The sequence below is a fragment of the Coptis chinensis genome, chromosome 3, assembly GCF_015680905.1.
Source record: "Coptis chinensis isolate HL-2020 chromosome 3, ASM1568090v1, whole genome shotgun sequence".
NCBI lineage: Eukaryota > Viridiplantae > Streptophyta > Magnoliopsida > Ranunculales > Ranunculaceae > Coptis > Coptis chinensis.
The window spans coordinates 7,483,317-7,495,263 of record NC_141458.1 but is presented as its reverse complement, the minus strand read 5'-3'; the positions used below and the strand labels follow the sequence as shown (position 1 = coordinate 7,495,263).

General features: G+C 37.7%; 4 protein-coding genes across 9 annotated transcripts; all 4 read left to right on the top strand.

The window, feature by feature from the left end:
- The first annotated feature begins 299 nt into the window (after positions 1-299).
- LOC147507651 (uncharacterized) lies at positions 300-1,205 on the top strand. Its single transcript, XM_086600364.1, has 2 exons — positions 300-470; positions 610-1,205. The coding sequence occupies exons 1-2, from the start codon at positions 417-419 to the stop codon at positions 949-951; spliced, it is 396 nt and encodes a 131-aa protein (XP_086456490.1). The 5' UTR covers positions 300-416; the 3' UTR covers positions 952-1,205.
- A 275-nt stretch (positions 1,206-1,480) lies between these two features.
- Positions 1,481-3,860, top strand: LOC147507650 (plastid transcriptionally active protein). Its single transcript, XM_086600365.1, has 4 exons — positions 1,481-1,621; positions 2,265-2,425; positions 3,150-3,298; positions 3,576-3,860. Exons 2-4 carry the CDS (start codon positions 2,291-2,293, stop codon positions 3,616-3,618), a joined length of 327 nt encoding a protein of 108 aa, XP_086456491.1. The 5' UTR covers positions 1,481-1,621; positions 2,265-2,290; the 3' UTR covers positions 3,619-3,860.
- Positions 3,861-5,542: 1,682 nt separating this feature from the next.
- On the top strand, positions 5,543-8,158 carry LOC147507649 (MAP kinase kinase kinase, putative (DUF1644)). Of its 4 annotated transcripts, none has more exons than XM_086600360.1 (2): positions 5,543-5,733; positions 6,833-8,158. In XM_086600360.1, the coding sequence occupies exons 1-2, from the start codon at positions 5,558-5,560 to the stop codon at positions 7,755-7,757; spliced, it is 1,101 nt and encodes a 366-aa protein (XP_086456486.1). In that variant the 5' UTR covers positions 5,543-5,557; the 3' UTR covers positions 7,758-8,158. The 4 variants fall into 4 exon arrangements, with proteins under 4 accessions (XP_086456486.1, XP_086456487.1, XP_086456489.1 ...); XM_086600361.1 differs by having other exon boundaries at positions 5,558-5,733; positions 6,644-8,158; XM_086600363.1 differs by having other exon boundaries at positions 5,565-5,733; positions 6,652-8,158.
- Positions 8,159-8,611: 453 nt separating this feature from the next.
- On the top strand, positions 8,612-11,849 carry LOC147507648 (sorbitol dehydrogenase-like). Of its 3 annotated transcripts, XM_086600357.1 has the most exons (8): positions 8,612-8,750; positions 8,840-9,190; positions 9,812-9,945; positions 10,047-10,114; positions 10,198-10,434; positions 10,555-10,845; positions 11,012-11,199; positions 11,482-11,849. In XM_086600357.1, the coding sequence occupies exons 2-8, from the start codon at positions 8,841-8,843 to the stop codon at positions 11,672-11,674; spliced, it is 1,461 nt and encodes a 486-aa protein (XP_086456483.1). In that variant the 5' UTR covers positions 8,612-8,750; position 8,840; the 3' UTR covers positions 11,675-11,849. The 3 variants fall into 3 exon arrangements, with proteins under 3 accessions (XP_086456483.1, XP_086456482.1, XP_086456485.1); XM_086600356.1 differs by having other exon boundaries at positions 8,669-9,190; XM_086600359.1 differs by lacking the exons at positions 8,612-8,750; positions 8,840-9,190 and adding an exon at positions 9,454-9,593 and having other exon boundaries at positions 9,697-9,945.
- The last annotated feature ends 98 nt before the right edge of the window (positions 11,850-11,947 follow it).

The window sequence follows — 11,947 nt, the reverse complement described above, 5'->3', positions numbered from 1 at the left end:
CATACTATTTAGAATTATTTCATTTCCTTTTCTTTCCGTGAGACGAAATAAGAATAATCTCATATATATGTACGGCCGCACTTTTGATCATTCGGATTTCAAACAGAATCTGCTGGGCCTTCCTCCTGGACCATGGACTCACTAAGTCACTAGTTCCCAAAAGAATCGTGACAAGGTTACAGCATGCATGACAAGGTTACACAGACACCCTAACAAACAGACACGTGCTAAGCACTGTTAAACAAGTGTCGTACTTCAAGACACGCGTCTATAGTCCACAGTGCACAAAAATCTATTTATAAGTTTGCAAGAAAAATAAAACACAACATTTTGAATTTGAAAAAGGGGTTGAAAAAATTTCTTAAAAAGTTCTATACAAAGTTTTATCTTGTGATTTCGTTCGAAAGAAAGTTGAAATGGCATCCAAAGATCAAAGTTACAAGGCTGGTGAAACAAAAGGCCAAGCTCAGGTAACATTTCATTGTATTATTGTGTTTGTCAACTGCAGTTAGTGATCGAATTGGTATTGCACAATGCTAGTATGATGCATCTTTTAATCAACCTTATATTTACAGAGTAAACTCATTTAATTTGCTGTGTGTGACACAGGAGAAGGCCGGACAGATGATGGGTGGAGTGAGAGACAAGGCTGAAGAAGCCAAAAACAAGGCCAATGAAACGGCCCAAACTGCAAAAGACAAGGTTTCCGGAACAACTCAAGCTACCAAAGACAAGACTTCAGATGGCACTAGGGCCGCTGGTGATCGTGCACACGAGTCAGCTCAGTCAGCTCGAGAAACAGCTGAAGCTGGTAAAGAGAAAACAGGTGGAATAGTTCAAGGAACTGTTGAAAATGTTAAGAATATGGCAGCTGGTGCAGCTGATGCTGTGAAACAAACTCTTGGTATGGGTGGAAATCAAGATGATCCTCATGCTACAAGGAGGGACTAGATATAGTGAATTTTCCAGTGTGTTGTCTTGTGCTATGGAATTTGAATAAATAAAACAACAAATTGGGCCGAGAGCCCAATTTTCAAAAAAAAATTCCATAGTGCTTTGGTTAAGTTGGGCCACGTGTTTAGGGCTTTAGACTCAGCGGGGTTCTAGTTTGTGTTAATTAAGTCAGTAGTCAGTCCATGGAATTGTATCCAAATTTAGTTGTAATCTCAATTCTCAATATATATGCTAATATGCAGTTTCTTTCCCATTTTTCTCCATGGCGGCATGGTGAATTCTTTTCTTGGTTCTTGATCGACTTAAACGATAAAGCAAAAATGTTCTGTTTACATCCTTTCATCCTTGATGACTAAAGAGTTGCGATGCAATATGGAATTGTAACGCCCACTTCGCCAACTGGCGTTCATAACAATTTGGAGGCCCTAGAGTAACTAGGTCTGTATTGTCATTACATAGAAAGCCCATATTTTTTTTTCGATGCAAGCCCATATGAAGTCTCGTGTTCAGTATTTTGGGCTCTTGAGACCAGCCAACAAATGCGGAGAATTTTGTACGTTTGACTCCAAATAGCTGTCGATCTTCAGACACGAAAAGAAGTCCAAAGTTGAAAGCATATCACTTTCTTCATTACTTACTGGCCACGAAACTAACCAATAACAAACTGGTAAACTTCAATTCTTTTCTTCTTTATGTTCATTTCCTTGTCCATTTTCTTGTTGTGATATCCTTGAGTTTGTTGTTAGTTCTCTTTGTTAAACGGTTAAACACTTAAACCCACTGACTGTTTGTTTCGTGTTTGACATTGTGTCTTAACGAAACGAGTTGTTAGTTTTCCTTTCTTTATATACACTGATTTTCAGCTATATTATTGTTTTGTTGAGATCAGTTTCTTATTACAAGTATTGGGTATTTGTTGAAACCATTTATTTTCCTGATTTTGAAATTCTTCCTTGCTATTGCCAAATGCCAAAGCAATAGTGTTCAGTACTTCATATTTCATACCAGATTATAAGTTCTTCAACAATTTACCAACTGAATCAACTTTTGACTGTCCATTACCGAGGAGCAATAGCTCCAAGCTGGAATCAGTAATATGAGATATGGTTTATACCTGTGGGCAGCTATTTGAAAATACTTGAGCTGGTTGGATTGTTAAAGCATTTGCTGACATTGAGTTCTGGGTTATGTTTAACTGATAAATTTTCTAGCATTATAAAATTCCAATTTGACTACTATAGCCAAGACTACATTAGCATGTCAGGGATTTTCCTAGTTACTGATAACTCTCCTGTTACTTTGATTCATAGCAAGGCCAGTGAAAACCTAAATCGAAATGTCTGGTGAAATTCCTCGACGATTGCGTATACTGGGTACTGCTGCTGCTATTGGCTTAGGCGGATTTTTTGCCTTGTCTCTAGCTTCCTCTGCAACAATTCAAATGCTACAAGGTGTTTCTGATGCTAAACGGGTACGGCTGCTATATACTGTCCAATGTTCCAATCTTAGGACTTGTGTAAAAAGTAAATGCCTAGTCACAGAGCTTTAATCCAATGGTTTCAAATGTTTAGCTTTAGTGTAATGAAACGGCTTAATCAAAGTTTCTTTTGTTTTTCTAGCAATTACGAATTCTTCTTTTGTTTTCTTGTATACAGAAGCTTTCTGAAAATTTGATGTGATGCATGTTCTTCAATTCCGACTTTCATATGTGATGCTTTTTTTCCTTTACTAAATTTTAGTTAACAACTGAGGTATACTATAGAGTTCTCCTTGGCATATCTTTTATCTCATGTCAATATTTGAACTCCTAAATCCTTAACATGGAAAAATTTATATGAGTTGCTGTTTCATGACAATGCTATGTTCATGGAGATTGTTTCTGATGTAAGGAGCCTGGGTATGGCTCTGAGTTAACTGCGAATATAATCGAAAGACCTTCGCAGATTGATGTTACTTGGATTTTATGTTTATCGGGAAGGAAAAGTTATTACTGCCGTAGTTCCATTGAGAACAACCATTTTTCTGTTCTTTTATTTTCCTTTTCCATGCTTCAATCTAAGGAAAAAATGTATAGAAGTTAATACTCTGTGGAATCCTGATTGTTGGTCTGTCTGGTCTATTTACAATTTCATATGAAGCCTTTCAATACTCATTTCTAGCAGTGCTGACAGTGCATTTTTCTTCTCCATGTCTAGAGAAAAAGTGCTTCAGTTTGTGGAGTCTGTAAAGGAAGAGGGTTTTATAGTTGCAAGTTGTGCAAAGGGGAATCAACCATAAAGTGGTCACCTTTATATGATCCTATTGCCATTAATCCGTGTCTTTGCCCTACATGTGAAGGGAACAGGTCAGTCTAATTTCCTTTATAAATATATGCAACAAGATCAAGTACGTAGGATTCTATCAAGAATTAATAGCGACAACTGAATCCAGTTTTGTCCAGCTTAGACAATTTTCTAAAAGCTGATGATATTGTAGTAAAAAATAGGGTTTCGTTCCAGAACTTGTAGACTCAAATTTAGAACCTTTCAGTTTGAATTTAGGACCAGTTGATTGACTGGTTTATTTAGAACTTGTAGGTTTAAACCATTATTTCAGTTAATGGGCTTCTGATGTTGTTACAGGGTTCAACGCTGTCTAAACTGTGTTGGAAAGGGTTATTACTGACTTGTAAGAGATGGGAGTCATGTGCCTGGCTGCCTAGGAACTTTGGACCAATGCCTGAAATGTCAATATTTCCTGCTGATGATAAATTCTTCCCTTCTTCTTTCCCCCAAATCATGATATGAGCAATGTGAATTTGTACTAAAATCTTGACATTCACTTGATGGTTACTCTATTGCAAATGTAGATCACCAATTTTAGTTTGAACAGTTATAAAGGTTGAAAATAACAAGGATTTGATAGCTTATCCAAGAATTCTTTCTCAATGACATTATCTAATTAATTAGATTATTGATCTGTCCAGGAGTTCATCACTATCTTTTGTTGGTATACGACTCAGATTTGGATAAAACCACACAGTTAAGGTTTTGGTTTCCTATTTTAAATAGGATTCTAATTTGATACCCACCTCTATAAATATGAGACTAGTTGGTGGGATTTGTAAGGTTCAATTTGTGAGAGAGAGTTTGTGAATTCTTCGGGATTTGTTTGTGAGTGATTGTACTCTATTTGTTTATCTCTTGATTAGTAAAATTCTCTCTTTTGCTTGGTGGATTAGACTAACGCCAAACCACGTAAATCTCGTCTCCACTTCTATTGGTTATTTGCTTTGCATTGGTAAGTGTTTTAATTGATTTGTTTTTTGTCGATTTTTATCACCACATTCAATCTTCTTTGTCCAATTGTCACGCTTCTGCATTCGTTTCGTAACACTTTTTAGAGAGAGAATTTTGTCTAGTATTGTGTTTACACTGAACTAAAAGATTGTTACTATCTCCGCCTCAGATGTTACTCTGTTGCAGATTTGGTTATTATTTTTAAACCAATCTGTATAAAAATGATCTCATAATCTTTAACCTGGATACTGCTCTTTAGCTATTGCCACTTTGCCAGTATGTAGCATACCCTGTGAAGAATTCAATCTAACGGTTAGCTGAAGTGAGTTTTACTTCAGGATCAATCAAGATAAAAAACTTCGCAGACTCAGTCCTCTTCTCCTGGCCACACTCCCAGAAGTCAAATTTGTCATCCATGATTTTGGAGTGAAATGTGTACTGGGACATGGTAACAGTAACTCCCTTTTGACTAAATGAAAATCCTTGGACCTTTTCAACTTCACGCAATTTAACATTCCATTCATATCTCATGAATTCATGGTACCAATAATTTATCGACTGGGAAATGGAGCGTGTACTCATTATCGTCTTTAAATATTTTTTTATCAGATGAACATGCTTGTTATTGTCTTAGCGGATATTTTGTCAGAGATTTTGTGACAAATGTTCATTTTCTCAAATAGGGATTGCTTTTACTTCATGTTCATTTTCAAGCGCACTGTCAGAGATTCTGTTGAAAAAAGTTACACCTGCATATGATCAATGTATCACCAAAATAGTACATTTGGTGAGGGAAAGGCAAAATTATTCTTTAGTTAAAAGATAGAATTATTGTTGCCTCTGGCCAGTGCGCCAATTACCATTGTGTTACTCATTTCTCCACCTGTTGGCGTACTGTTTTTTTGACACACATCAACACAGATGCTGACATAAATATCATCTCAATTCTTAAGGCAGCATTAACAAGTCCAGAGGACCCTGGTGGATGCTGGTACGTCGCTTCAAAAGTATTTTGTCTTACTTTCCGATACCCAAATACCCAATACAATAATACCGATATTCTTAAAATATCAACACATACAAACCCTAAGAAGTTCGGTGCCACAAAAGCGGTAGATATCCTGATATTCGACATATGAATGTTACAGGTGTCACAGTCTGCCAGTCTCTGAGCAATAAACTGCTTCCTAAATTTGTGAGCCGACTTCAAAAAACAATTATGACATCATCATATCTCAATAATTTGAAATTGTACTTGAGAACCCAACTTGTCCACGTCAAAAAAAAAAAAACGCAAATATAAATACCTCTCCCGTCATTTCCACATGATTTACAATATTTCAATTCTCAACTCTCTCCTCAGACTTTCCTTTCTCTTTCTCTCTCTCTTGAGGAGAAAAAGAGAAGAAGAAGGAACCAACTCTATTTACACCCAACCAACCGCCTTCAACCCAAAGCTGTGTTCATTTTTCTTATTGACACCCAACCGTCGTCTTTTAAAGTAAGCTCAAATTTTGTTCTCAATAGATAGATTGTTGTCAGTACTGGTGAATATATCTACTAATTTGATACCTGAAAAGTTTTTTTTTTTATTTTTTTATTTGTTTGGATCGGATTAGATCTGATAAAGTTGTAGACTTGGATGTTTAGATTGTCTTTTTGGTGAATTTTGGTATGTGATTGATGTTTACTTGTTTAAATTTGTTGTTTTTGTTGACTGTATTAGCTACAGAGGTGTTAGGTTTTTCAATTCACTTGGAATTTGTCAGAAATGAAGGTCTAAATATCTGATGTTTGATCTACATCAGCTAGAATGTGTTTTTTTGTAGAAATGAAATTGAGATTTTTAATTAATTTAGCTATATTTATTGTTGTCGTTTTTGTTTCTTTTCAACTGTTGCTTGACAAAATTGAATTGTTAATATTTTAAAGTAAGAGAAAATGCATATGAATTTTGTTAAAAGAATTAGTTTAGTAAAAATTAGTGAACCTAGTCTGACATGTTAACATTGTTTAAACATATCATGAAAGAAAATGAAAACTGTTTTAGTTTAGCTACCAAGCTAGTAGTGAAGCTTTTGTTCTGCACTCAAGATAAGGAAGGAAAGAAAATTGAAAACAATGTACTGTTATTGTATTCATTCAGCATCATTCAAACTTTCTCGAAACAGCACACTTATGTTGTTTTCGGCATTAGTTACGAAATGGTGTGAACTTTCTCCTTCCATGGAAGAAACCTGTATTTTTGTTTTGAAAGAAATTGTGATTCACTTCTGTCAAGATATCTCGACTTAACCAACAGAATGTGTCTTGCCCCTCTCTTGTTTGGTATATATTTTACTTTATCATTTGGTTTTTTTTTGGGTGTGGAAGCTCATCTTCTGATATTAGTTTTTTGTTTATCGTCGTAGTATTTTAGATTCAGCATAAGATTGTCCTATTGCCAGAGAGCTTGAAGACTAGGTTCTTTTGTTGCTGTTTAAACAACATAGAATATAGTAGTGTTTGGTGGTAACTGCTGCAAATTCCAAAATGCCAAAGGAAAGAAAAGGTTCTTCTGTATCATCTGACAGATCCAAGGCATCTCCTTATCCTTGCAGCTCAAGGAGCTCCGTGCAGTCTCTGCCTGAGCCCCCATTAGAGGATGTTAAAGAATGGGAAGAAGCCAGGTGCCCTGTGTGCATGGAGCACCCGCATAACGCTGTTCTCCTCCTATGTTCCTCCCATGAGAAGGGCTGCCGTCCATTCATGTGTGACACAAGCTACCGACACTCAAACTGCCTTGATCAATTCCGCAAGTCATTTGCAGAAATCCCTTCAAGTGTGACACTTCAAGAAGAAATTGCTGATTCAAGAATCACTCAAGAAACAAGGAGAGAAATCAGAAGGTCGAACTTGCTAGATGTGAGGCGTGTAGAAGATGCCTCGAGTGTGCCCATTCCCGTCCCACATGCACCGTGTGAAAGCCAGGTGCAACAAAAACTTATGTGCCCCCTCTGCCGAGGGCAGATTAGGGGGTGGGTTGTTATGGAATCTGCTCGGAGGTTCATGAATTCCAAAGCTAGAAACTGTGCTTGTGAGACATGTGAGTACAGTGGAGCATATGCTGACCTCAGGAAGCACGCAAGAGTTGAGCATCCCCGTGTGCGACCATCTGACGTGAATCTAGAACGGCAGAATGCTTGGAGGACCTTGGAACGAGAAAGAGACCTTGGTGATGTGCTTAGTACTATGCGATCGGCCTTCATGGAGGAAAGGGGTACAGATGGCATATTTGAAGGGTCTTCAGATAGTATTTTCACTTCCGAGGACGGGAACTTGCTTACCTTCATTTTCCTCTTTCGTGTTTTTCGCCCTGGTACAAGGTCTAGGTCCAGAGGACAATCAAGGAACCAGAGGGGACCAGATGCACATTGGGGTGAGAATTATGAAACCGATGATGATTCTGCTGCTAGAGAGGATGACAATGGTTCATCTGATAATGTGCCAGATTCATGGGATCTCAACGAGCAAAGCGGAAGATGACAATGTGAGATGAGCCATTACAAGCGACTCAATCCATTTGTATTGCTCATACACTGGATTGGATTGTCATCTGAAGTTCGTGAAGGTGAGGGCAGAAGCTCTCCTGTCCTCATGGCAGCTTTTTCTCTGAAATTCAAAACTGCAACTGGTTACTGGTTAGTATCCTCGGGTGCAGTACGGCAAGGACAGGGATGATAATTGGCTCCCAGGAACTTCTTCATCTTTACAGGTGTCAAGGATGTGGTTCCTTTGTGTGTATAAATGCAAATCAGAACAAAAGTGAATGATTGGATGTTGACATTCATTCATAACTTAGTTGCTTATAATTTATTCTCTTTCATTGTATCTCATAGTGGTACAACTGTTCTTTCAAGAAAATATATGCATGTGCTTTTTAGGTATATGCACGTATTGAGAATGTGTGGTTAATGCATTTATTTATTTTAAGTTATTTGCTTTCCTTTTGGGTTGGTAAAGGGACATTACAGACTTGGCACTGGAAGTGGAAGGGACCTTGTTGGTAACTGGAGCTACGAGTTTACTTTAATCCATCCATTCGTATGGACGTATGGTTATGTGACAACTGACAAACGTGCCTAGCACTTCCACTTGTTGCCCTTTTCATATTTTCTCGATTTTCCTGTGAAGGTGTAGATTTTTTGAATTTGCATGGTTTAAAATTGAAGAAAAACATTTTGTTTTCTTTCACAAGAACCTTGCGCAATCTCCACCTAATACGCACTGCCTATGTGTTTAGTCTTCAACTTTGCATCAATCACAAATGTGTATATGCCATCTAATTCATGATTTCGCAGGAAATGTCGAAATTTTGGACAGTTTGCCAAAAAACCGAAACGGCATCGGAATCAGCAGGGGGTCGATATGTACCGCCAAGGGGTATTACGGTATTAGTCGAAAATAACGAAAAACACCCGAAAGGGGATCTAAATTCGACAACTTTCGACGAAATCTACACCAACCAGTTCCGAAGAGGTGATGAACCAGAAGCACCACCTCTCTCCATAAATTTTGTGAATCTATTAATTAAAAAGAATTAGTGAAAGCTAATTTGTTTTTTACAGTATGGTGAAACGTAAGGATATAGGGTGGGATCATTGTGCAAGTGTGGGAAAGAATCATTTTGAGTGCAACTACTGCAAAAAAGTCCTTAAAGGAGGTGGCATCACTCGTCTTAAACAACATCTGGCAGGTGGATATGATGACGTTGAAAAGTGTATCGAAGTACCTCCGGAAGCGAGGGAGATAATGAGAGATTTTTTGTCTGGGAAGAAACAGAAGAAAACTGAAAGAAGGAGGTCTGACACAAATGTTATGGATCCTATGTGGTTTCCTACTTTCTCTGATTCACAAAATGATGGTGATCTCCGTTTGGCATTAACTCAGTCCAGAAGAGAACACTCGTCTTACTTTTCGTAAGTCCATTTTTCATGCATATTACGTACTTAGTAGTACTAGTGTTTAATGCAATTTTTATTTTCGCTGTCGTTTCCCAACTATTTTAATTAGTTCCTGTTGTCCCACAAGGTATAATAATGTTCTAACTGAGGCAACAAAGTTTAGATAACGTTTATCAAGTTATAGGAACATTATATAATGAGAGATCTTAGGAAAAATGGATGAGGATGACTTGGCATTTCACTATATTCCGTTTATTATTCAGGACAGTGGTATTGTTGATTCCATATAGTGATGATTTAGAGAGATTTTAGGAAGAATGGAGTGAAAACAGAAGCTGTGAATGACATTGCCTTTGTTTTTGGATTACAAATCCTGACGTGGATGCAGATCACTTTCAGATAAACAGACAACTCACTGGTCAGTTATGTTTATTAATAGTTAAATAGTCTTCAACTTGCACTATAAATAGCTAAGATGACCATACTCCAAGAAAGCAATTCTAAATCCTTTCTAATAATAGTTGGAAGCACTCTTAAGTTCTCATTACAAGTACCACCAAGGACCTGTGTTCATTGCATTCCAAAAAACATAATATTAGAGATGGGTAAAGGAGGTGTTTCTGTTATGGCTGCAAGGGACGGAGAAGTGAACATGGCTACAAGGGAAGGAGAAGTGAACATGCCTACAAGGGAAGGAGAAGTGAACATGGCTGCTTGGCTTTGTGGTGTCAACACTCTTAAACTCCAGCCCTTTAAGCTTCCACCTGTAGGTGAATTTCTACATTTTGATTGATTCTGCAATTGATGTCTTCTTGTTTGTTTTTTATTTATTTTTTCTGATTATTTTGACTCTTATTTGCATGAATTTCAGGCCCCCACGATGTTAAGATAAGAATGAAAGCTGTAGGTATATGTGGAAGTGATGTTCACTACCTCAAGGTAGAGTTGTTGCTTTTTTCTTGTTTCCAATTTATTGCTCTGGGTAATTTACATAGATTGGTAAACATATGTGGTTCTTGCAGACACTGAGGTGTGGTGATTTTGTTGTGAAAGAACCAATGGTTATTGGGCATGAATGTGCCGGAATTGTAGAAGAAGTTGGGAGAAAAGTAAAGTCGCTAGTCGTGGGTGACCGAGTTGCTCTAGAACCTGGAATAAGTTGCTCACATTGCTCAGAGTGCAAAGTTGGCAACTACAATCTTTGTCCCGAAATGGAATTCTTTGCTACACCCCCAGTTCATGGCGCTCTTGCCAATCAGGTAACTTAATTTCTTACAAGAAGTATATGGTTCATCATGATTCAGTATATTCCTCTGTTAAATTTTATGCCTATATCTGTGGCAATCTATTTACTTTCAGCATACTATCATCCGTGTTAGGTGGTGCATCCTGCAAATTTGTGTTTTAAGCTACCTGGCAAAGTTAGCTTGGAGGAAGGAGCAATGTGTGAGCCTTTAAGTGTTGGTATCCATGCTTGTCGGCGTGTGAATGTTGGTGTCGGAACAACGGTTTTGGTTATGGGTGCGGGTCCCATTGGCCTTGTTACTATGCTGGCAGCTCGTGCTTTTGGAGCCTCCAAAATTGTCATTGCAGATATAGATCCTCATCGCTTATCTGTCGCAAAGAAACTTGGTGCAGATGGCATTGTCAAAGTTTCAACAAATATAGAGGTTTGTAGATTATTTTATCACTCTTCTTGCTTAAATCATTGTTGTTGCTTGCTAGTCATGACTAGAAGCCATGCTCGTGCAATAAGGATTTCTTGCTGGAAGGTATGTAAAGACAGTATCCAATGTATTATCTCTTAGTAGTTTAAAACAGTCTAGTTCCTTGCAGGATGTGGACGGTGAAGTTTCTCATATTCAAAAAGCTTTGGGAGCTGGAGTAGATGTCAGTTTTGACTGTGTAGGATTTAATAAAACCATGTCCACAGCACTGAAAGCTACTAGATCTGGTGGTAAAGTATGCCTTGTGGGGATGGGCCATAATGAGATGACTATTCCTCTTACTCCAGCAGCTGCAAGGTAATCTAATTGCTCTTTTCTTTTCTCTGTCCTATGAATCTCAATTATAAGGAGAGTAACTATATTAGCTTACATCAACAAACAATCCATGTTGTTACATAGATACATGAAACTCTTACATACCCGTAAACCAGTTACATTCTATATGCGCCATGTACTTTGGTGACCAGGAGTTTCAGTAACTTTAGTATTGTTTTTGCTTCTGCTGTACTACATACTTCCTGTGTCAATGTGAACTGAACGCTGCATGTTATATTTACACATATACATTGTTGGTTGCAGAGAGGTTGACATTGTTGGAATCTTCCGCTACAAGAATACATGGCCTCTTTGCCTCGACCTTTTAAGTAGCGGTAAGATAGACGTGAAGCCACTTATAACCCACAGATTTGGCTTCACTCAGAGTGAACTAGAGAAAGCTTTTGAAACTAGTGCACAAGGAGGGGATGCTATTAAGGTTATGTTTAACCTTTAGGGTGTCATGCAGAGAATGTTATTTGTGCTTTTCTTTTTCTTTTTTTCTATCTTGAGATGAACTTTTGTGGTTGGATAGTAGTGGAGGTAACCCCCAAAGTTGTATGCACAGCATTAGTTTCGCTGATTTTGTTACTAATTTTCATACTGGATGACTAATTTAAGTTGATAATGTACCCGCGCCTGTTTCACCCAAGTGACTCTAATCCATAACAAATTCTGTTTTAGTTAGAACATAGAACTGCAGAGTTACATGGTAATTAGAGTACACTTT

Excerpts from the sequence above, each read along its gene's own strand:
- LOC147507651 (XM_086600364.1), top strand. The coding sequence starts at position 417 with ATGGCATCCAAAGATCAAAGTTACAAGGCTGGTGAAACAAAAGGCCAA. Across the intron at positions 471-609 it reads AAACAAAAGGCCAAGCTCAG|GAGAAGGCCGGACAGATGAT; the intron begins GTAACATTTCAT and ends TGTGTGACACAG.
- LOC147507650 (XM_086600365.1), top strand. The coding sequence starts at position 2,291 with ATGTCTGGTGAAATTCCTCGACGATTGCGTATACTGGGTACTGCTGCT. Across the intron at positions 2,426-3,149 it reads GTGTTTCTGATGCTAAACGG|AGAAAAAGTGCTTCAGTTTG; the intron begins GTACGGCTGCTA and ends CTCCATGTCTAG. Across the intron at positions 3,299-3,575 it reads CCTACATGTGAAGGGAACAG|GGTTCAACGCTGTCTAAACT; the intron begins GTCAGTCTAATT and ends ATGTTGTTACAG.
- LOC147507649 (XM_086600360.1), top strand. The coding sequence starts at position 5,558 with ATGATTTACAATATTTCAATTCTCAACTCTCTCCTCAGACTTTCCTTT. Across the intron at positions 5,734-6,832 it reads CCCAACCGTCGTCTTTTAAA|CTCAAGGAGCTCCGTGCAGT; the intron begins GTAAGCTCAAAT and ends TTATCCTTGCAG.
- LOC147507648 (XM_086600357.1), top strand. The coding sequence starts at position 8,841 with ATGGTGAAACGTAAGGATATAGGGTGGGATCATTGTGCAAGTGTGGGA. Across the intron at positions 9,946-10,046 it reads CTTTAAGCTTCCACCTGTAG|GCCCCCACGATGTTAAGATA; the intron begins GTGAATTTCTAC and ends CATGAATTTCAG. Across the intron at positions 10,115-10,197 it reads GTGATGTTCACTACCTCAAG|ACACTGAGGTGTGGTGATTT; the intron begins GTAGAGTTGTTG and ends TGGTTCTTGCAG.